Source organism: Rhipicephalus microplus, chromosome 1, assembly GCF_043290135.1.
Source record: "Rhipicephalus microplus isolate Deutch F79 chromosome 1, USDA_Rmic, whole genome shotgun sequence".
Classification (NCBI taxonomy): Eukaryota; Metazoa; Arthropoda; class Arachnida; order Ixodida; family Ixodidae; genus Rhipicephalus; species Rhipicephalus microplus.
In genome coordinates this window covers 254996229-255020893 of record NC_134700.1, presented here as the reverse complement: position 1 = coordinate 255020893, position 24665 = coordinate 254996229, and the positions used below count along the sequence as shown (strand labels likewise).

The following is a 24665-nucleotide window of genomic DNA, read 5'->3' as shown; positions in this document are numbered from 1 at the left end:
CTAAATATACACTAGCTGGAACTCTGGCGCTAGTGTCAGTGGGAGTGGCAACGCTTGGTGCTTCAGCGAGCAAGGGAATGATGGGTAGTACGCAGATTTGTCTAATCTTCTTACTTCTGGCTTCATGTGTACTTGTGTGAACTGAAGCTGTTTTCTCGCGAAACGAAAATCAGCAAATGCTCAGCAGCTGCGCTTCGTCACCTTTTTTTTTAAAGCTTATTATTTCAAATCGGGTCGCGAAGTTCAAAACGGTTCAGTCTTTACTTCGAAACAAAACCAAAATACAGCAATAAATGAAGCAACAAGTGAGATTCACCGCCCGCAAGAACAAAAAATAGGCAAATCCGTGTACTAATCACCATTCCCATGGTCGCTGAACGATTGCAGCGCCAGTTTTTTCTCTAGTTTATTTTTGGAAACTCTGTGTTTTACACTACAGCAGTTCGTGCTTATTTCAGTAGTTTAAACGTGAGCCAATTTAGGAAAGTAGTGATGATAAAATTAAACCACACCCTTTTATTGAAGAGTAAGAGTATTCATTTTTCTGGTGAATCAAGAATCTGGATCTTCGGTCAATTAGTTTATTAGCTCATGACATATTCTATTATTAATTGGGTATAGCTGGAACGAACTTGTGCTCCGCTGTTCTTGAATCTCCACAAAACTCCCGCTACATGGTTTACTTTAACCCTTTCAGTTCCTGTTATTCTACTTGTATTCATAAATTATGTACGTCAGCCAACGAGCATCTGCTAAAAACAAAGCGTTGTTCTTACCCAAAAACCTGTATTTAGCGTGTGCCCTACATGCGGTGTCAACATGGTAAACACAATGAAGCGAGTTCATGACAGAACAAAAAAAAAATTACAGAAACCGTCATGCTGTTAGCGCATTTTGCTGAGACAGCGTCTTCTTTCACCGTGCAGAGAAAAGGGATTTATTTTTTGTTCTGTATCGGAAATTTGAATTTTGGCGATTGGACATTATGACATCCAATTGTGTAACATATCAAGTAATAAATGAAGTAAAACTTAGGGAATGATTATTGTATATTATTTATTTATTAAATTATTCGGCGCATAAATACTCATCACTAAAAAGCATGAGCAAGGAGTTCTTGTGTGGCGTTTGTTGAGTTGGCCTTATTTTTACGCTGCTTCATTTAAACACACACAGTCTTTCTAGAGCTAGCAATGGTGCCCACATAGCATGTACTCACAGATTTAAGCTTGGCGATTTCTTTCGTTTCAGATGCTCTTACGATGTCGTTGGTGATTTGTCGGACGCGCGTGGCGTACCTGTGGAGAAACACATAAGACAACATGAAATGTACCGTTCAAATGCAGATTAGAGAACAACACGAGAACTCTGTCACTGTCAGTTTGTTAGAGACCAAAGTTTTGGGGTTGAGAAACATAAAAGTCCGGGCTTTGGTCAGTTACGCGAATGGCCTGTCTATTTGCATGACCTTTCACGCATAAACTCGCCCCATGATGCGCCCGTATTACCGGCAGCAGTGTGGTTCAGCTCAACTGTGTAAATGCGGCAAAAAATGGGTACGCTCAAACTCTCATTTGCGATTTCACGCACAAAGCCCGATTGTGAGGTTGCTTCAAGCGGTCCCCAGAAACTCATTTACTAAATATGTTTTTCGAACAGGCTAAAGCAGAGAGCGATATAAAATAGAATAACCGAAAGGCTGATTCGCTGATCCCATAGGCTGATGTAGGAAAAGCAATTTGCTGTCTGCGTGCACAGAATAAATTTTCTCAATTCCAGGAGCTTAACCACGTGGAAGGGGCGCTTTCGCTACGAGAGCAGTATACATAAAATATAGAAATACGGATTTAACAATTGCGCACAAAGGGCAAAGAGCCTGAGTAGGCGGTTACCGACTGCACGACTGCTGGCAGCAACTACAGAATGGTGTAGTTGCTTCCAGGATTGTCCAAACAGACCAACTTTTGGCCAATTATGGACCGTATAACGAGAGTTTGATTCCAATAAACAATGTTTATACTGGCCAGGATGAGAGAATACGCTCGAATTATCCGATTTTTCGAATTATCGACGGTCGAATGGACGAGCTTTTACAATATGTGAATAGAGCAAGAACCATGATAATGAATTCATTTACTGTGACCTGAGCTTGTTGGTGGTTATTTTTAAAATATAATGATGAAATTGGACCGCTACACACAAGTGTAGGTCGAAGCGTTTGCGCAGAGCAACATTTGGTTGTCGAGGGCGCACTTCGCAAGTGTGGCTTGTATTTCATCTTATTCATTGATTTACCGCTAAGTCTGAATGGAATGGTTCTGTGGCTTGGCGACATATATTCGACTGCTTTACGAAGTAAAGGGGGGACAGAGGGTGGTATGACCTTATCATGACGCGGTATTGTTGGTAATGCTGGAAAATTTTTAGTATGACGGCTTGACTGAACCTTCTCGCTGCACACTGAAGAGCAGTCGGCCTTGCAACGAGCACCACATATATGACTTATAGATTCGCAATGCATGTCGTAACGTAGAATAACTGGTCAGGTTTAAAACTTTTATCATATTAGGGTCTTCCTACTGCTCATAGAGAGACAGACTTATTAAACGTGTGATAGTAGACGATGCTGAAAACGTACGTTATTGCTGCGAAACATTGTACTGGCGAATATACGATATTTCGTTAACGTGGGGTGTCACTTGAGCTCACGTTTTGACAAGCGTACTTGTCTTATTCGAGTTTGCAACTGCAAAGAACTGTTCCCCAAATTGTATTGACGAAGAACAGCGTGAAAAGGACAGCAACAAGCACAATGCAAAGTTCAGGTTCCCCTACTGTTGGTGCATTTGTTCGCCAGTTTTGTGTATCACAGTATTCGCCAGAACCAAGTATGTCAGCTGCCAATGTTTAACGTATGAGATGCTCAGGCGAACCAACGTTCAACTGTCGCCAGGGTAGCCTCATCCGATGAAACACTGCCACCGCCTCAGCAGTCACGGGGACAATGCGAAATTGATGTGATATGATCGCCACATGCCGAGGTCCGTGATCAATAACCTAGTCATCAGCATTTTGAGTAAGGTAGTTCGTACACGAGCGAGTTGACGGTCTCCTCGACGTGTTCGCCGCTGGGCGAGACGTTGACGAACATGAGCGTCTTGGCGGTGCCACCCAGGGAGTCTTGCATCAGCATGGTCAGCTTGTTGTTGCGATAGGGCACGTGAGACTGCTGGGTGACGAGAGCCTGGATCACGTCTCCGAGTGCCGACAGCGACTTGTTGATGCTGTTTGTCTCCTGCGGAAACAACAAAGGTCGCAATACCACTCATGCGGGCGTTATTGCACATTTTCTTCACAATTTCATTTTTGTTTCAGTATGATTAGCTGAGCAATCATAAATGAATGCATGCATGAATGAATTAATGACTGATTGAAAAAAAAAAGTGCTGTCAAGAGTGTGGGAGGGTGCCAAGCTCAGCAGTCGCGGCCAAGCTCAGTAGCATGGCCCCCAATTGCCGTTGATCAGCCATTCTGTCCTAATATGCCCCTTTCAAGAGGGTTTACGGAATATGATTCAGGTCCACTATTTGTATGTAAAATTTGACCGATTGTACGTCTGTTTACGTGAGGCACTTTTCCCCTCTGTCGTACAGTTTTCTCTTTTCAATATCCCTTCCGTTGTCCACTGTGAAAGCCAGCAAAACGGACGCTCGTCTGGTTAACCTATCTGTTATTCCTGTTGTTGCGTTCTCTCTCTCTCTCTCTCAGTCTCTCTCTAAGCGTTTTCTGGAATAAAGATAATCGAAATAGTGGATGAAGGTCGCCAGGCTTAAACAATTTGCTATTTGCAGGAGGTGCCATGCCACCACCTCTCTCTCGTTTCAAGATTTGTGTGGATCACCACAGCTAATGAACGATGCTGCGTAATTTTACTATAGCTGATCCCCCGGAAAACTTTGGTCCACTCCAGGACCATTGAATTATACAGGATTCATAATATATGTATTTTGACACAATGACGCTAAGAAATGAAGTTTAACGAGTGCAGCAGGTATAAAAAAACGGACCGTACAGATGTACAATAAGTGTTGCGATGATCATAATTAAGTTAGGACGAAGAAAACGCCGGGCGAATAAAGTATTAACATATCGTTAAAAAGACGTTTTGACTTCTACACGGGAGCCTTAATCACAGGTGAACAGGTGAACAAGGATCCAGATGTGAGAGCTAAAACATCTTTTGAAGAACACATGTTTACTTTGGTCGGCGCTGTTTTCTTCGTCTATGTACTTCTCCGGCCAGGCGGGATTCTGCCAAACGCTTGACTTCAACAAATTTTGCATCATGACGTGTCTTCTCGTCTTATACCTACATAGCCGAAGCATGCTATAGTAACCACTGTAAAATGCGCGTTTCGAACGAGTGGTACAACCCATTCAATCTTAAGGAGGGAAAATAAAGTAACACTCCGCACAAGCACGAGGGCAGCACGATATTCATACTTCTTAATCTGGTCATTGTAGACTAACGACCATATGCTTGCCCTTACTGCAAGCTTTTCGTTTGAGTAAGATGAAGAGCGCTTCTAACGAGTTGGGAAATGGTCCAACTGGTGAAGCGTTTAGGCAAGTTATCTCCCCAAGGTCTTGACAAAATAAAGCCATAGATAAACATGTCTATGTTAGCTTTTCTCTTGAGTATATTACGTATGGGGCTTACCTTGATGTGGTCTCCTTCAAGCCCACTTTTATCCAGCCTCTCACTGCCGGCAAGGTCAACCAGACTTAGCTGCAATTTGAAGACATAAAGACATTCAACCATTTATACACCATGAAAGCCGTCGGACAGTGAGTATATCGTTTCTGTGGCCACGTTTAAAACGTGTCTCGTAATTTTCGTGAAAGTTTGTTAGAATATATTATAACACCCCTAGCTGGTTTGTCCGGCATCTCTCTTCATAGGCTCGTGTTGGTACCAGTCAAATAACCCGCAGCGTTGTCGCCATCGTCTCATCGCTAGCTCTCGGTGTCTCAGGTGCACTAGTGCCACTCAATACACATGACAACGCCGGAGCAAGGACCGCCCCAGTGGATACGTGCGCTATTCGCTGCGACAGGGCAGGGACGAGTGGAACACGTGACCGCTACCCTCTCTCCTTCATATATACTTCCCATAAGTTCATATTGAGCTAGCGCAGGTATATAGGCCATTGGTTATGGCCTTTGTCCTCGAACCGTAAGGAGTCTGTTTCAAACCGCACCTGGCGAAAAAAAAAATGTTTCAACATTTCTTCACTTTCCCGTTCAGTTACACCTCATCTCCGCAGTCGACGCTGTGACTTCTCTTTCCCTCTCACCAGGCTTCTCCTTCCTCATAGAGTCACGTGACCTGTTCTAGCGAACGCGGATGACACCAGCTCAAGGTCGGCAAACAGCATTTTCCTGCTGGCTGCGTATCAGCGTGCTACACTGCAAATGTCTCGAAAGGCGATATTCTTCTGTGAGCCTTCTTACGTTCAAAGCTTCGCATTTTCAGCGCAGCCTAAGAAACACTAGGGTCTTAAAAATTACGTATCTATGTGGTGGTGGTAATCCATATTTATGTATTTTCTAGTAAAAGAACACACCACCTAATAATGCACCGCCGCGGTGGTCTAGTGGCTAAGGTATTCGGCTGCTGACGCACCGGTCGCGGGATCGAATCCTTGCTGTGGCAGCTGCAGTTTCGATGGAGGCAAAAATGCTGTAGGCCTGTGTGCTCAGATTTGGGTGCATGTTAAAGAATTCCAGGTGGTATAAATTTTCGGAGCCCTCCGCTACGGCGTCTATCATAATCGAAGCATTAGCGTGCCCGCCTCCTCTACGAGGCGGCACGCACAAGGAGGCTCTCCCTAGCTAAATCATGCCAGACAGACAAGTAGAAAGACATATTTTAGGGGCGAAGCTGCTTAAGCCGTGGATCGTGCTTCCACGATGTATGTAGCAGTATTAGCAGCAGTCGTAGTAGTAGGTAGCCACCTCTACGGCCGGACTAGAGGAGCGGCACGGGCACACTCTTTTCAATTGAGCAGGAGACTCGTGCACTTTAATTATAAATAAAAAAGATAAATGTTTCCTTCAAAATAACCTGTAGAGATAAGTATCTGTGACCTAATCTTTAATAAAACATGCCTTGAGTTTGATGCTTACAAAAAAAAAAAAACTCGTAACAGAAGGACGCACTTTGAGCACTATCTCACCAGAAAATTCGCTCTATAGCCCAACTAACTAGCCCAACTATCAGTCATGCTTCAAAAAGTTGGCACTTTAAGCTCGCTGAGCGTAAACTCCTTGGTTTTAACAAGGTTTAGCGAGGGTTGGGCCGTAGTGCCATGAACTAGCGGCGGTAAAAGGTGGGAACTAGACACGAAGCGCAGGCCGTAAGAGAGTGCGCGCGTGCCGGTCCTCTTGTCCGGCCATGCCACGTCTCGTTTAGTCATCGGAATGTCCGCTGGATGGCGGCACTTTTATATGATGAATATATGATAAAAAGATGCAAGATCACGGTGCTTGGAGTGTTCACTTGATGGATGGACGCATGGACAGACGTATGGCGGCAAGGACGGATGAACGAACGCATGGATGCACGGATGGGCGTATGGACAAACGGATGCGTGGACAGACGGGCGGACGCGCGTATGGACGCACGGACAGACGGGTGGTCGCACAGATAGATACATGAACGGACGGAAGCAAGAACGAACGGACGGATGGAAGCGCGGACGGACTGACGGATGCTTCACCCCACTCATCATCATGCACTCCGTGGATATGCTGTGTGTGTGTATTTTTTGCACTTCCTGTGGAATGGCACACAGACAAAATGTGTGCACATGTTTTCTTTCTCTTTTTAATTTTACCGGTAATCGTGGTGAGACGCGTGACTCATTCGCCTTTCGCATGCATTCGTGTTCTCGCTCTCTGCGCTTCGTGTAGACGCCATCCACATTCCAGCGCTAATAAAGCTCATTGATCTCCTGCGTGAGGGGAGACCCCACAGCTGTCACCTTGCCAGGGTGCCGGACGAACGATGGTCGCTGAATGTATGAGACATTAAAGTCTGTCACATTATTTCTCTCGTTGGACGATAAACGGAGATTTTATGTGATGGCAATTTGCATTTTACAAACCCACAGCACAAGAGTACCGCTCCCCATTAGAGGACGAACTGCTGAATATGCGTATACAGAAGGATTACTGAAAAGCTGCCGTCGTTTGAGGACCTTTTTATCCCGTGCCTCTCGTATCACTACTCAGCGTGTTTTTGCTCCGAAGTCATGTAGCCGTATTAAAGGCCGTAATAATGCCAATCACGTTCGTCGGTGTATATCAGCATTGTGCGAGTCGCCAGTGATGTTTACCCTGACGTGACTTTTGCCGAACAAGAGTTGTAGGAAAAGAAGCTCTCAGTTATAAAAACACTGACGTGCGCTGTTCTGGTGCAGTGTTTTTCTTTCCTTTTTGGCAACATGTGTGAGACCTGGCTCGTTGATATTATCGCTAAGATTCATATAGATGAGGATATAAAAAGAGCTTCGTATACTGATTACCACAAAGCATTATGTGTTTCCGAAAAGCCCGCAACTGCTTGATACTGGCGTCAGCACTATATTCCTTGTGTTTCGAGAAAACCAAACAGCCCCGCATTCATGTATGTGTGTGCATGTGTGTGTGTGTGTGTGCGCGCGCGCGCGCGCGCGTGCGTGTGTGCGTGTGTGTGCGGGCGTGTGTTTGTGTGTGGGCGTGTGTTTGTGTGTGGGCGTGTGTTTGTGTGTGGGCGTGTGTTTGTGTGTGGGCGTGTGTGTGTGGGTGTGGGTGTTTGTGTGCGCATGCGTGTGTGTGTGTGTGAGTACGTGCGCATTTGTGTGCGTTTGTGTGTATGTATATATGCGTGCGCGTGCGTATGTGTGTATGTTAGCGCCAAAGAGATATCGAAATTAAGAAAGGGAAGCAAGTCCGCACAAGAAAATCTGTTCAGATTTCTTTGTGGCTTCGTACAACAAACGGGTGGTTGTCTTCTTTCCCTTTCTTAACCCTTCCGAACCTTGCGGCCTACCGCAGAAATCAAGATCGTAATTTATGTACTGTGCATAACGCTGCTATGTCGCATGTTATCAGCAATCTTCAGTACAGATCAGCAACGCTTTACCACTACATTACCAAAATATTTCGAGGCCCCATTAGATATTTGTTACCATTCCTGCATCGGAACTAAACGGCGCTTCTGCTGCTGATTATGATATTTAAAAATATTTACCTGCTCTTTGTATTCAGGCATTTTTCACGTGCTTTGTCGGAGCCTCTGAGGAACCTCGATAACTCGTAGCCCACTCGAAGGAACACATAATGCACAACCGAAGATGGCGATATCTGGTTGCCCGTGTGATAAATAATGCTCACCGAGTTCCCTAACCCGTCGTCACGTCTCTTGGTGAGCGGTGACCAACTACGCTCGGCGAGTTGGCGCAAGCTCAACCACACTAGCGTTACTGAATAACAGTGCCTCTCTAAACCATGAAGGAGTGAGACAGTAGCTGGAACATACCCAATGTCACCTATAAATTTGAAATGGCTGACGGCATGGTATGCACGGTGCAGTCGGAGCCTATAGAAGCGGTTTTTAATTATTTATTTACTTCATTTTATTTTCAATAGCCTCAGGGCAATATCAATGAAGAGGGGAGTCGGTAAATACATGAAAAATTCAAATAAAACGGCGTGGTGGACTCAATTAACATCAACATTTATTCAGAATATAGAAAATAAAGTAGTTACTTCAAGGAAAATAAAATACAAGAATAAAACTTTAGCTAATGTTTTGAGAAAACATTTGCAGTCAGTGATGGTCGTACTAAGCAATGGACTTAGTCTTCATAACCTGCTGCGAACCGTCCAAGCAACGCAGCCTCACAGGAGACATGGAGACCGTGACAATGCAATGCAGGCTTTCGTCTGTAATGTTTCATGTATATAACCGGAAGCTATGGAGCATTACGAAAGGGCAATAATTTAACCAGAAAATGGTGATGCTTACGATGAAGTTCTCGCGCTGCAGCAGTAAAATGCATTCAGTCAAAAAGGTGCGTATGTCACGAGCAGCGCATGAAAACAGCCAGTGAGCGGCTATTTGGCCACTAGGTGGAGCCAAAACACTGGTGCGATTTCTTTGTGCCAGTTTCTGCTTCTTTGTTCTGCCTAGAAAACAAGATATTGTAACTCATCCACTTTTACAGCGAAAGCTGTGTATCGCTAAGCGAAACATAACACTGTTCGCCACGAGAAACGATAAACGTCTGCACTGGCTGCTCCGTCAGTTGCGTCATTCTTTACGTCACACCCATGCGCATGCGCCATTAGAAACGCCGTCATGCTGGGGCTGCACGCCGTTGATCCCATCCCAGCCATGCTGCCGGGCCCTGCGCCCCAGCTTCTACGTTCGTTTTGGTTTATACAGCGCTCACGAGATGACGACAATGTAAAAGAAACACAGGTAGGCGCTGAGAAAAAGAAATACAGACGCACTAAAGCTTCCATTATTATGGAGTTTCGATGCAGTTGCTTACAAAGATAGAAAAACAAAGAAAAAAAAAAGTTTAGCGTTGTTACTGTCTCTTCAAGTTGCGGTAACCACAACAGTGCTGCAGAAATACTGGGGGTGGGAGAGAAAGTAATGCAGGAGAGAAGTAAAAAAAAGAGGATCGCAAAGGAGATAAATCAGCCCCACCCTATCAAAGCGCGAACGTCACCTCACCGCCAAGAAAAGTCATCAAGCTGGTCGACAGTCAAAAGAGGCATAAAAACAAACATCACGTGATTGGCTCGCAGGCGAGTGAAGAGTTCGATCGACATCACAAAAAAAAAGGTTTAACGAACGCCCAAAAAGCAGGCAGCATTCCAAAAGCAGCGCCGACTGCTGCTCCGTGAGAGCATTCATGTTCGTCAAGCCATCGCAGTAGCCCGCGCACAGAAACAGGCCCAGGTGGCAAGCGCAAGTATCAACTACGCACCGAGGATCCGGCAGCCTTCCGAGCTGAGTTCAAGCGACAACGGCGAGCCAAAAAAGAGGCGTAGCGCGCAGAGAAGCACCAACGCGGCAATGACAGAAACGCGTTCGCCGGAGCGACGTCCACGTTCGGTGATAGTTTCTCGAGCAGCACTCTGGCTTCGGCTGCGACGTCTGCAACTTAACGTGGCCTCTAGGCCGAGTGCTTGGGTGCAGGGACGCCCAAGCACTCTGCGTAGAATGCTTGGGCGCAGGGACGCCATAAAGAATAGTACCGGAAGAGCACTCATGAGAAACTTCATAATGGTAAATTTGGGTTTTTTTTACCCGTACGAAACAAAGCCATGGCACATAAAGTAGGCGAATAGTTCCGAAGGTACTCGACACAAAATGTACATACGCGGTACTTGCAACGTAGAGTAAGAGCGGCTGTTTTTCCTTCTGGCGCACACGTGTGTGCGTGCGATTGCGTGTTGCAGTGTGTGTGTGGGTGTGTGTGCGTGCTCGTGCGCGCACGCACGCGTATGCAGGCAAACGCATCTGTGTGCGGCCACTGCCACTTCATTTATTCCGTCCTCTTTGTAAAAAGCCCGGTCAGTAGATATACGGGACATGCCCCTGTCTTAAAGACATGTCGGCAAACTGACTCATGACTTGACTCTCACACACACTCACTCAAGATAACATGGGCCCGTGAGTCTGAGTGAGTCCAGGAGTGTAACATTCTGGTGACTTTGAGTCCGAGTGAGTCCGGTTTAGGAAACTTGTAGTGAGCTTCAAGTCTAGTTGAGGAAAATATTGCCTAGTGAGCCTTAAGCGCAAAATATATTTATTGAGCAAAGCCTGAGCAAGCTCCACCTTTTTATTGCCGACCTATGGTCTTATCTGTTGACATTCAGCATACATATCAGCCTTATGTCGGCTCACGTTTATGCTCATGGCTCATCCCTCATATATCAACACACGAGTGTTCATACGCCAGCTTTATGATTATTGATAAGAGGCATGCCATGAGAAGGGTGCCATGACGTTCTCCGCTACTTCTTTCACCGGAAGTTCTTGATAAAAATATCTCACGGGAGTCGCTTATTTATAATATTGCCTTTACAGGATTGAAATCATTGATAAGTCGTGTTTGCAAACACGACGTTTTAGTGATTTCACTCCTGTAAGGTATAGGTCAACTTGTGTATCGCAGAGCACCAATTATTTGAAATATTGACAATAAATAACATTGTTATCGTAATAAAAAAACTGATTTTATGATCAAGGACTCATGAGTCAACTCAACCAAGCTCACAAAGACTCATGCCAAGCCGTGAGTCTGAGCCTGTCAGAGTGTGGTTTAGTAATATTGCCACAGCAGACTGTTTACAATATCCGACATTATGAAGAATCAGCGTCCACAGTTTAGTGCGCACTCTTGCTTGGGGCCGCACGACTCATGCCTCTTGTTCACAGGCACGAGTCGGTGTGGGTAGGAGCTGCGAAGAAGAAGGTGCGTTGGCAGATGAGCAGTTTTTGTTTTGGAACACTCTAGCGGACTCTTCCATCTTTTCGCACATAATTTTCAGGGCACAAGTTCGACCATAATAAACTAGTTTTTGACTTTTCTTCTCTTGCACCCGTTACATTCTGGTGGACGGTGCAGGGTATGATTGGAAGCCCCCTTGGCGCAAGAGAGCGAAGCCCCGATCCTCAACGATTGGAACCTGGTGAACTGACTCCGGTACACCAGCGTTCAAGCTGCCGCCTCCAAGGAGAGCCGCTTGAATTCGCACCCCTCCCCAGTGCTCCAGCAACACAAGCAGCGTCCACAGACAACAGAACGATAACTTACCAGGTGACATCATCGGAACTTATTCTGTCCCCACCGTGCTTGCCTGAGCCCTTCCACGGCGACACGTTCGAGGAAGTGGAGGATTGGTTAGAACACTTCGAGCGGGTTGCGAAAACCAACGGCTGGGATGAAGCAAGGAAACTGCGTCACGTGTACTTCGCATTGGAGGATGCAGCGAGGACGTGGTATGAAAACCACGAAGCGTTCATACCGACATGGGAAGAATTCCGACGACAAATAGTAGCTACATATGCCAGCACCGATCGTCGGGAGAAGGCGGAGAACGCTCTACAGTCCAGAAACCAGCGCACGAACGAAAGCGTTGGCATGTATATTGAGGACATGTCCCGCCTTTTCAAACGCGCTGACCCGAACATGAACAAAGAGAAAAAGCTGCGTCACTTGATGCGACGTGTCAAACAGGAGTTATTTGCCGGTTTGGTACGCAACCCACCTCGTACAGTTGCTGAATTCCGCAACGAAGCCACCTCCATAGAGCGGGCATTGCAGCAGCGTTCCCGTCACTACAATCATGACACAATTAGTGTTCCTGCGGATGTCCTTTCAGCAAACCTGGGAAGCAGCAGCGAAGCATTGAGAGAAACGGTGCGATCCACTGTGAAGGAAGAGCTCCAGAAGCTGCTGCCCCGACAAGTCGCAACGCCAGTTTCGTCTCTGACTACCATGATCAGAGGTGAAGTTCGCCACGCCATTCTTCAAGCTGAACCCGAGGCGCAACCTGTTCGACTTGAACAGCAATTGCAGGAACGCCCCGTACCGACTTACGACGATGCCGTACGCCAGCCCGCCGTGCATAGTGCTTCGTTTGCAGCTCCCAGTGGCTACCGACCGGCTTCGGGTGGCTCAAACTATCCAGCTAACTCGAGGCCACGAAAAAGCGACGTGCGCGGTGCGGCGCACACCCGATAGGACGCCTCTCTGTTTTCACTGCGGCGAAGCTGGACACCTGTACAGAATGTGCTGTAGCGATCAAGCTATGCCTTGACCCAGCGGGTCATTCGCCACGCCGGATTAGTGCCAAAAGGATAGTATCGCCACGGCTGGACGGAGGAAGCAACATGGGCCGACTACACGAGACGGCGCCCACTGATTGACAGCGGCGCCAACTGTGTGGAATGTTGCCAAAGAGGGCCATGGAGCCGCCGCTCTATCTCCCGCCTGGGCCACGCATCGTTAGCGCGTTAACCAGCAGACGACGACGGCACTGGTCAAAGGGCTCTCCCCAGAGGATTCCACGAACCTGGCGCCTCTCGAAAGGGCGCGCTAAGATCTTCCCGTGGGAACGCAGAGCGAGGCCGGCACCAAAGGGGTTGAGGCGCCCGTGCGGCTTCCGCTCTCCCCCTCCCTGCTCTACGGCAGCGCTGCGACTAGTGACAAGGGTGTGTGTGTATGTGCAAGCCATTGTTGTGCCTCTATGAACATACATGACGGGCGGTACTTCACTGAGAGGAACTTCCACATCACCATTGGTCCGCATTGTTTTGTGTAGTGATCCCCAACCTAGGGACCTAGGGAACGGGGGTCAACAAAAAGGGCGTGCAGCGCCTCGCCCAACTCTCTTCTCTTCTGTCTTCATCTCGACAACTCACTGTAAAGATGTAAATAAATCCGTTAAGTTTGCTCAAAGCTCTCCCCTAGTCCTTGGCTCAACGGAGCGACGGCGACCGGCCCCGCTGCCCGCAGACTGCGGTCGCCACGACGCGCAACAGTGCCCATATCGACGAGTTGGTCTCCGTGGGTTTTTTCCAAACGCGCCATGCCCCCGAAATGGCGAAAGACCCGTTGAAATTGAAGATTACTTGTCCGGCCATCTGTTTCCAACTGCCGGTTCCCAGCATGAGACTAGATAACCAGCACTTGCTCGCTATCGATCGCCAAGCCCTCGACGATTTAGTTCACCTTCTCCACCTTCAACCTCAACACACCGTCGTTCAAGCAGTACCCATCAGGAAAACTGAAGCCAGCGACCCATGGAGACAAGGCCGCTGATGTCCGACCAACTGAAGATCCTCAGTCAAGGTCCCAGTGCAGCAACGACGAGCGGAACACTGCAACTAGGTTAGGTAAAGACAAAATTTCTTCAGACCTACGCGTTACCCTAGACGGGTGTGAACTTACCGTTTTAGTTGACACAGGTGCTGATTATTCGGTTGTCAGTCACGCTGCCGCAAAGGATTTAAAGAAAGTCCTGACGCCTTGGAGTGGACCCCAGATACGCACGGCTGGGGGTCATCTCATCACGCCTGTGGGAAGATGTACCGCACGAATCGGAATTCAAGGCGCTACTTACGTTGCTGACTTTGTCGTACTTCCGGAATGCTCTAGAGATTTAACACTCGGAATGGATTTTCTGCTAGCAAACGGAGGTATAATCGACCTGCAGAACTCTAGTCTCTCTTTTTCGACCAAACTGGCCATAGACACAAATGAGCCAGAATACACTGCATTACGTGTTATAGATTGTGATGTTACCATGCCGCCACAATGCAGCGTAATAGTCGGTGTAAGAAATGAAGCATTCGTTGATTCTGAAGGTATAGCGGATGCAAACATCGAACTACTGCTCAAGAAAGGCATTTGTGTAGCTCGAGGCATTATTCAATTACGTAGCGGATGTGCCGATGTATTGCTCACGAATTTCGGAAACAAAACTCAGCACGTTGAAAAGGACACTGCTATCGCCTTCCTGCACGGTTTTCAAACAGTGACGGACTTATGTGGTCTGGTGTCAGGGCCACCTACTTCGGAACCTGCGCCCGATGTCGTGGCAAGAGTTGCAATCAGCCAAAATCTTTCCCCAGCCGAGATGGAAATCATTCAAGACCTCCTAAGAGACTTCACCGGATGTTTTTCTACCTCGTCAAAAGTACAGCGGACCCAGGTTGTTAAACACCGAATAATAACAGATGAAGCTACAAGGCCGGTACACCAAAATCCGTACAGAGTATCACCGAAGGAACGTGAGATCATAAAGAGCAAAGTGAAGAGATGCTGGAGGATATGTCATACAGCCATCCAATAGTCCGTGGGCGTCGCCTGTAGTCCTTGTGAGGAAAAATGACAACACGCTGATATTCTGCGTTGATAACAGAAAGCTGAACAGCGTGACCAAGCGGGATGTCTACCCTTTGCCGCGTATTAATGATACGTTGAATCGGCTACGGCACGCAAGGTATTTCTCTTCATTGGGTTTAAAAAGCGGTTATTGGCAAATTGAAGTGGACGGAAGGGACCGTGAAAAGATTGCTTTTGTTACCCCGGATGGTCTATATGAGTTTAAAGTACTCCCAATCGGCCTCTGTTGTGCGCCTGCAACATTCCAGCGCATGATGGACAGCGTCCTTTCAGGCCTCAAATGGCAGTCGTGCTTAGTCTACCTGGACGACGTTGTGGTGTTTTCAGCATCGTTTGAACTGCATGTAGAGCGACTACGTTCGGTACTTCAGGCTATCCAGTCAGCCGGCTTGACAATTAAACCGGAAAAATGCCAGTTTGGATTCGAGAAGCTTCGTTTCCTCGGTCATGTAATCAGCGCTCAAGGTGTTGGCCCGGACCCGGAGAAGAGTGTGGCCGTGGGGCTGTTTCCCAAGCCAAAAGACAAGAAGGAGGTACGCCGATTTTTGGGGTTATGTGCTTATTATAGGCGGTTTGTGAAAAATTTCGCAAAAATTGCCGAACCTCTAACAAGACTCACAAAAGAGGACGAGCCATTTATTTGGTGCACCGAACAAGACAGTGCATTCAACGAACTAAAAAAACGTTTGCAAGCCCCACCTATCCTGGCCCACTTTGACGAAACCACAGATACGGAAGTTCATACAGATGCCAGCAATCTTGGCCTAGGTGCGGTCCTGGTGCAGTGGCAAAATAGAGAAGAGAAAGTGATAGCATATGCTAGCCGCACCCTCTCAAAAGCGGAAAGAAACTACTCTGCAACCGAAAAAGAGTGCTTGGCAGTCATATGGGCGATCAGCAAGTTCAGGCCATACCTCTACGGCAGGCCGTTCCGTGCCGTCAGCGACCACCACTCACTTTGTTGGCTGGCGAGCTTAAAAGACCCATCGGGACGGCTTGCGAGGTGGAGTCTCAGGCTCCAAGAGTATGACATTACGGTCGTATATAGGTCTGGCAGAAAGCATGATGATACTGACTGCTTATCACGTTCACCAGTCCACTCGACTCTTTCAGAAGAAGAGGACTTCTCCCTCCTTTGTGTGATAAAAACCTCAGAAATCGCCGAACATCAACGGGCTGACATGGAACTGCTCCCATTAATAAAGTATCTCAAAGGGCACGACGAACAAGTTCCTCGCGTATTTAAGAGAGGGTTATCCTGATTCTGCCTGCGAGATAATGCACTTTACAAGAGGAATTTTGAACACAACAAGGAGAAGTTCATCAGCCATGAGGCATGAAGTCTTAGAAGCCTGCCATGATGAACCGTCTGCGGGTCACTTGGGCACGAGTAAAACTTTCGCCAAAATTCATCAGAGATACTACTGGCCCAAGTTGCTAGCGTCCGTGAAGCATTACGTCAGACATGTCGCGAGTGTCAAATGCGAAAAACACCACCCCTCAAGACGGCCGGCCTTCTGAAGCCTATAGAGCCACCTGTGACTCCATTTCAACAGGTTGGAATGGACCTCCTCGGACCGTTTCCAATGTCGGCATCAGGGAAAAGGTGGATAATAGTTGCGACTGACTATTTGACACGATACGCTGAAACCGGCTGCCTTGAGCGAGGAACGGCAGCGGAAGTCGCGAAGTTTTTCGTTCAGAATATTGTTCTTCGCCGTGGAGCCCCACTCGTCGTGATTACCGATCGAGGAGCAGCATTCACGGCTGATTTGATGCAGTCCTTAATGACAATGACTAACACCAGCCATAGGAAGACCACTGCATACCATTCCCAGACCAACGGGTTGACAGAACGCCTGAACCGCACCATCGCTGACATGTTGTCGATATACGTTGACATTGAGCATAAATTGTGGGACGAAATCTTGTCATACGCAACTTTCGCCTACTATACGGCAGTGCAGGAGACCATCCGCGTCACACCATTTCAGCTGGTCTACGGTCACACTGTCACTACGACACTCGATGCCATGTTGCCAGTAGACAACGACAATTATGAGCCATCTGAACTTGACGACTTTCTGCAAAGGGCTGAAGAAGCACGCCAGTTGGCACGACATCGAATACATCAACAGCAAAACAAGGACGCAAGCCACTACAACCTGCGCCGCAGAAAAGTTCAGTATAATCCAGGCGAGCGAGTGTGGATATGGACACCACTCCGACGCCGCGGCCTATCAGAAAAGCTTCTTTGTCGATACTTTGGCCCCTATAAGGTTCTCCGACGAATTAGTGACCTAAACTACGAAGTCGTCGCCGTTGGACACATCTGTTCAAAGCGGCAAAACAGAAGTCGACCACGTCGTTCGTATGAAGCCCTATTATGAGAGGGAATGAAAGCGCTCCCTTTTTCTGTTTGCCTCTCTCCATCGCGCATCGGGACGATGCGTATTTCGAAGGGGGACTAATGCCACATAGACTGTTTACAATATCCGACATTATGAAGAATCAGCGTCCACAGTTTTGTGCGCACTTTTGCTTGGGGCCGCACGACTCATGCCTCTTGTTCACAGGCACGAGTCAGTGTGGGTTGGAGCTGCGAAGAAGAAGAAGGTGCATTGGCAGATGAACAGTTTTTGTTTTGGAACGCTCTAGCGGACTGTTTCATCTTTTCGCATATAATTTTCAGGGCATAAGTTCGCCCATAATAAACTAGTTTTTGACTTTTCTTCTCTTGCACCCGTTACAATATGTTGGTGAAATTGAGTCCCAGTGAGGTCCGCTGAGAAATATTTTAGTTACTACGAGTTTGAGTGAGTCCGATTGAGGCAAATGTTGGTGAATGCGAGCCAGAGTAAGCCCTCAGAGCAGATTATTTCTGTTCAGCAAGTGTGAGTGCAGCTCCGATTTTTTTTGCCGACCTACGGGTTTAATAACAGCTCTACGGACAATTCTTCAGAGCTGGTCGTGCTACAGTCACCAGAATGAAATTCACAGAATCCCTTATTCAACCACTCCACTCCACGAGAAGGCGAAAGTAATAATTTCCGTCTATGTCAACACACTGAACTTCCCGCGCGCTTCTCCGAAAACTTTCCGCAACAAGCATGGTCCTTCACTGCCTCCAAGATCAGAAGGGGCATCGTAAGCTTCCTGCGCCTCACTTTGTTTTGCACTGCCTCCGGGATCCGCCCACCTTTCACCAAGTAACGATGACATGGGATGGCGTAACTGTGTGACGTCAGATTATGAGATGCCATAGCGACGTCTTGACGACGTCACAATAGTTGGCCATTTGTGACGTCCCGGTGGAGTCATCGTGCGATGATGTTCTTTTGAGTCACTTGTGCATGCACCGCCGACGTGAGACGCCAACGCGGGATGCTGACGCAAGATGCCGATAAGGGATGCCGGTCAATTCTCATGTTTCATGAAACATCTAAGGCTTTCAACCTTAAAAGATTTTGGACCAAAAGCTACCGTGGAGCAGCTTCCCATGGTACAGAACCCGCTTACAATATAGCCAGCAGGAACGAAAACAGGCACCACAATTTTTGAATACATCACGAATCCACGAACAGTATAATGTAGTACTATCGTCAAACAGAATCGCAGAAGAAAACTACGAATCTTTAAAGTACAACACACTGGGAACTGTAAGAGTTAAACCTCACAAAGAACTGAACTTTACTGATTGACTATACTGATATGATATATTGCTTGCATCGCAATTTTACCATGATTTCTAAAAAAAGTTTTCAGGTGTTGCCAGCCAGAACTACAGTAGGATGAGACGAGCCGTAGCGTCATGCTCCTGAGAATTTCAGCCACTCGAGGTTCTTTAGGCTTCACTTAGAACACACAGTACAATGGCACCTAACATTCCACCTCGATCGAAACGCGACCACCGAGTCGGGCATCGAACCTGTGTCTTTCGGGCCAGTACCCAAACGCCGTAACCAATACGTCTCCGTGACAGCTTCACGTAGTACAAACTGAAAATTCATCACTTTTGACAAAATTATTGAGTGCAAGTGACGACACTACTCTCAAACAAAATTGGGAAGTTGAGAGTTGATAAGTCATGCTTTGTAATACTCTTCCTTTTTTTTAGCATTGAAACTGTACCATGAACGTTGACAGATACACGCGCGCGCACGCGAAGAAACACACAAGACAGAGATGCAAGCAGGCTGTGTACGGCGGCGTACCTTTCCCCTGAGGACGGCTCCGTTCAGGCGGTTCGTACTGGTGACCTCGACCGTGGCGACAAAGTGCGACCGCGAACTTTGAGCATTCATGCGCGTGCAAGCGACACGCCTGTTTTTCAGAGCGCGCGCGAAGCACTCGCACAACTGCGCCGAGTTGGACACTTCCTCTGTCGTCACACCTGGCACGAACGTGTGGCCACTCGAGTCCTTGCGAACCTCGAGCTTCTCCTGCAACGAAGGTTTGCTTGAGAACTGGATCAAGTTCAGGGGCCTTCCCAAGCTCTCATTGGTTCTAGTTCAATTAAAACGAACGAAGGGCTCTTTAAGACATTATTAACATTGTACAATGCGTTTGGGGCTCGAATTTTCTACACGACAACTTACAGAATCGGGGCGGCCTTTCTTTCAATTCAGGTACATATTTTTGGAGTGTGAGCTTGAGATATTGCAAAAAGAGTATATGTGCTGCGGATTTGAATGATTTCTAGGATCGCGATTCAATTTCCAGAAATATAATAGCCAGAACTATATACAATGTGTTTATTTTAGGAAACATGCAAGTTTATTTTTATTCGCTTTCTTTCTAAACTTTTCCTTAAGTATGACATTCTTACGTCCCCAACTTGGGTCTTTCCCGTCATATTTTTTTCTGTGTTAATAAGCACTTTCAGTAACTTATCATGCCGTGCCCATAGAGTCCACATGTAATTGAAAAAGTAGCCCTGAGCATATGTTTCTCAACCTTTAACCCGATAGTCAACCAAATCTATAAATCTTCAGATTGATGAGGCCAACTATTTTTGTGGAAAACTCGGCTCCATGATTGGCTTTCATCAGCCATGATTTAGATTTTTCCACAAATCATCATTCTGTGTACACTCATTACAAAATAAATATCGACTACTACACTTCATCCGATAACTTTACCTCCGGATTGCTGTTCGCCTTGAGCAAGTCCACAAAGCGTTCATTGTAGAGTTCGACGAATGTTGCAGTCACCAGGAACGACTGCTTCATTCTTCGGGGGTCCAAGAACATGCGCGAAAAGTAACAGACAGCGTTACGTTGGCGCCCAACTTACATAACCAAATTCTGGCTTTTATATTTTTATATGGGTGTTTTATTACCGTGGCTCTTAGTTATATGTTTATTTCGGCTCTCAGAACTTCAAAAGCCCTCGCGGATGGATGTTAGGTAGCCTGAGATCTATAAGTGGCAGTAAACATGTTCAGTACGATGGGTAACTCCATTTGTTTGCGGCCCCATCAAGCGTTCCGATCAAGCAGGCCGATCAGGCACCAGCGCTGCTACAATGCTGTTTGCCTTTCGAAGAAACAGCACAGCGACGTGCAACGAACAAGTAAAACAGATGCAACTTTAAGCGCTGCCCTTGTATCTACGCTCAGAGTGACTCAGGCAAGCCTGTTCTTGCCAGAAATCATGTGCAAGTGAAAAAGGAACCACAAAAATTGTCTACTGTCCACTGCTGCGCTGTTTCTCGAAAGGGGACTGCCTACTAGTCCCATCTCACACCCTTGAAATTGAATGCAAAACTTTTCAAACTAACCAAACTTTCTTGGTTTTCCCATTGATTACCGATAGGTTCTGACGCACATCGCAATCTTTCGAAATATGTTTTCTATACTTGGAGCACGCACATTGGGGCCAAATGCTGGCACTGAGGTGCACAGTCACCAGTATGGTTGTTCAAGCTACAAAGAATAAGATGCCTTACGAGGTTTTCCAAATACGTTACGTAGTCGAGCTTCCCGACTTTTACTCTTTCATTCGGTGTTCTTTAGTTTCAGTTTCAGTTTAGTTTCAGTGGAAGTGGTTCCCAAGAGAAACATTACTTCTAAATCATTCGAAAAGTTTGCTAATGCATTTCTTCGATTTGGTACACGAGATGTGTTACGGAATCGAAAGACGCCTGAAAGTGCCGCAAGCTCAGCTCAGCTTTAGTACGACTTCAGCCAAGTCGTCAGGCAAAACTGCTTGGATGCCAAAAAAAAAAAACTGCATACAGCATGAAGCTGCTTTGTTTGCTCGATGAGCTTGCCCGTAATAACCTATAGCTGGCGAATGGACGAGCAAAGTTCTTCTCGTATTAGCATTGTTGGGTGCCACAGGTGCAGTTGTCGTGAACACATAATCTGCGACACCCCAGGGCCAAGCGCACACGCTCTGACACTTACTCGTTCTCCTTGACAAGCTCGAACATCTTGCGGAAGGCGCGCGGTGCGATGCCTTCAGCCTGCAACTGCTCTGTGTTTGAGACTCCAGTGAGTGTGTACGTCTTGCCCGAGCCAGTCTGACCGTAGGCGAAGATGCACACGTTATAGCCGTCCATGGCACTCTGCACCAGGCTCTGAAATGAAGGCGTAAAGAATGAATGAACGCATAGGAAATAATAGATTCGCCGCCAGCACCGATATGAATTATGCCTGTCTGACCGCGACACCCTTCTCAGTGCTGACTTAAGTGGCATGATATAGGCGTTGAGCATTTACACGGTACCGCGCGAAACGCGGTATGAGTGAAAGCAAGTACAACCAACATCATAAATGATAGAATGCAGAAGCCGTTAGTGTAAGAAAAAAACGGTAACATCTTTGTTCGAGTACTTCTATAACCCTTTTTTGTCTTATTATACGGCTCGTTATGTAACTTTGGCGAAAATAGTCATACAGTGACCAAGTCAAACTGCTAGTTTATTTAGTCCATGTAATCCTACGTTGGAAATAAAAAAATACGCAGCGCCTTGTTGTATTACACAAAGCTTCAGAACACGTGTGTTGTTTTTTTTGTTTTTTTGCAATGAATAAAAATTACGAAAACAACAGAAACGAAGAAGTATTCAAAAAGGAGCTAAGTACCTTTTTTAAGTACTTCTTGAAACTTCTATTACTATGTACCCCTGCTATATTTGTGCTAGTTATTACCAGCCAGAAGTGTTCGCACTGGAGCAGCAATGTGCATTGTTTCCTTTGGATTCACCTGACCAATTCGTTACAAAACAGAATAATTTATTCTGTGAAAATTTCTTAATTTAATGCGCACGTCTCCATTTCTGGTGTGAAAGCAAAGGTCTTCGATTTCATTACGTTTGTTTTTTTAGTTTTTGTCGGTGTGAACTTCAAGTTGAACGATATATCAACTGTTATAAGTGTAAGCATCTTTAGCCAGAGTAAATACTGTGCTTTCATTTTGGCACGATGTCTTACGAGATCAGTTTCATCAACTGTTTTCACGGGAACAGGGCATATGACGCGTTTTTAATCGAAGAGGTGAATCCTGTCATTACCTTTGCCGTTTCTATGATGTTACCTGTTTACTGAATGATAAACATGAATATCAGGGCGAACGCCATAAGCAAGCATGCGGACAGCAGACTGCTCCAACGGGATCTTGGAGTGAGCAATGATTTGTGCAATTGCGTTTGCTTACATTCGGGAAATGGTGAATTTATTGCTGGAGTGGTACAATATAGCGCCTACCAATTCACAAGACCAGCTTTGACAGTTTTGAGAGTTAGCGAAGGGTAGGTTGGGCATAGTGAAAAATTTTCGTTTGCAGCTGAAATAAAAAAGACGACGTGTTTCGTATTCCTGTACTGCACTTAATATCTTCTCTTCTATAGCTAGATATCCAATAATGTATCACGTGGGCTCTTTGCGCCTATCGTGTCAAAAGAACTTGTGTTAATTGCTGCAGTTTTACGTCCCGACACACAATATCATCATTGAGGATGCTGTAGTGGAGGGCTCCGGAAATCTCGACCATCCTGTGTTCTTTAACGTGCACCTAAATGCAAGTACACGGAACTCAATCAATTTTCCTGCATTCAAACGCAGCTGTCTTTATCAGGATTCTAACGCGTGACTTTCGGTTCAGCAGTCAAGCACCACGATCACCAGTCCACTGAAACGGGTCATCTCGATGGCTGGACACCTAGTGTGTAAGTGAGAATTTATTAGAAGACAGAGAGGTTGGCCTGAGCTAGTTCGCTCTAGCCTGCTACTCTACACAGGGAATAAGGGAAGGGGGGAAGGAAAGAGGGATGAAGGGTGATGATGGGGACAAGCAGAATTTTCGGTATCCAGCTGGACTAGATAATAGACTGTAGGGTACTGTACATACGCTGGACACCAAAATTTGATAACTGATACGTGTACTAATACAGATTTCATTCCTGGTGAAAACAATAATAAGAAAACAATAACGAGTGTCTTTAAGTGTCCACATAAAGCGACTAGCAAGTCTTCTTCAATACTAGGAATTTGTATTCGGAAGTGTGCCCCATCACTGTCGAAATTTGGGCTTGTTGGTGCATTGTGACGACTGAAAATAGCGCTAAAAAACGAGGACACAAGAAGAGGACACACAGCACAGGCGCTAACTTCCAACATAATGTTTATTACCACCGCACGCTCGCCTATATCACAAAAAAATATCACATGACATGAAAGATGCGCACAAAAATTAATTTCTTAGAAAATACAATTCTTTATCACTAAGCGTAAGAGAGGGAGTGCTGACGCACTTAGACCCCAGTGAAGCGATAGCCTCAGCCTCAATAATCTCTCTAGTAAGCTTATCGAACATTCTCTTGATAACTGTGCATGCATTGAATATCGGCGCGCAGCCGCAGGATTTACAATGTATGGCCAACCAACTCCCCTGCCCGTTTTTCACATTATTACAATGTTCTCTTAATCGATCATTAAGGCAACGGCCCGTCTGTCCAATGTACTCTTTACCACAAGAAAGCGGGATGCGATAAACAACGCATATGATGCAGGGGACATAAACAGTTCGATGCTTCTTACTACACCCTTTGGGTTTTTCGTCACGGTTATGAAGGCCACAAAGGCTGACCAACTTCTTGGGAGCCGAAAAGACAACCCTAACTTCAGAGCGCTTAGCTAATTTCTTTAGGTTGTGCGATATCTTGTGAAAGTACGGTATGACGACTAGGTGCTTCGGTTTTTCGGCATCACGACTCGCTGGACATCCTGGGTTGCGAAGCGTACGAAGCAAGCCTTCTGCAACTGAAGTTTGGACGTGCATAGGATAACCTGCTTTCAACAAACGGTCTGACTGATTATGAAAACTATTGGCGATTTCGTGCTCACAAGATTTGCTTAAAGCATGACGAAAACAATGACTGATGATGCCTCTTTTCACTAGTTTAGAGTGAGCTGATTGGTAAGGAAGGACCGGTTTGTTCGTACGTGGTTTGTATGCCCAACATATGCGGTTAGGATGAAAGGTGAAGAGGACATTGAGGAATTTTATGGCATTGCTCTCAGGCAGTTCGTGTGTGAGAGTCAAGGGTTTAAAACACTCCGAAAAATGTGAAATTATTTTTGCCAAACCTGCCTCGTCCGCTACCGTGTCATTAGTTAATAAAATAAGATAGTCATCGACAAACCGGAACACTTTTTTTATCTTCAAATTATCAAGATGTAGG

At 46.3% G+C, this 24665-nt stretch overlaps 1 protein-coding gene across 1 annotated transcript in view; it reads right to left on the bottom strand.

The window, feature by feature from the left end:
- LOC119164602 (uncharacterized) overlaps nt 1-24665 on the bottom strand; it is a 156814-nt gene that overhangs the window by 3215 nt on the left and 128934 nt on the right. Inside the window, exons 11-16 of the mRNA XM_075893676.1 lie at nt 21388-21560; nt 20120-20210; nt 19193-19420; nt 4721-4789; nt 3093-3295; nt 1220-1298 (exon numbers count right to left, since the gene is read on the bottom strand). Of these exons, the coding sequence (XP_075749791.1) occupies nt 1220-1298; nt 3093-3295; nt 4721-4789; nt 19193-19420; nt 20120-20210; nt 21388-21560 (843 nt within the window). The remainder of the gene's footprint in view (nt 1-1219; nt 1299-3092; nt 3296-4720; nt 4790-19192; nt 19421-20119; nt 20211-21387; nt 21561-24665) is intronic.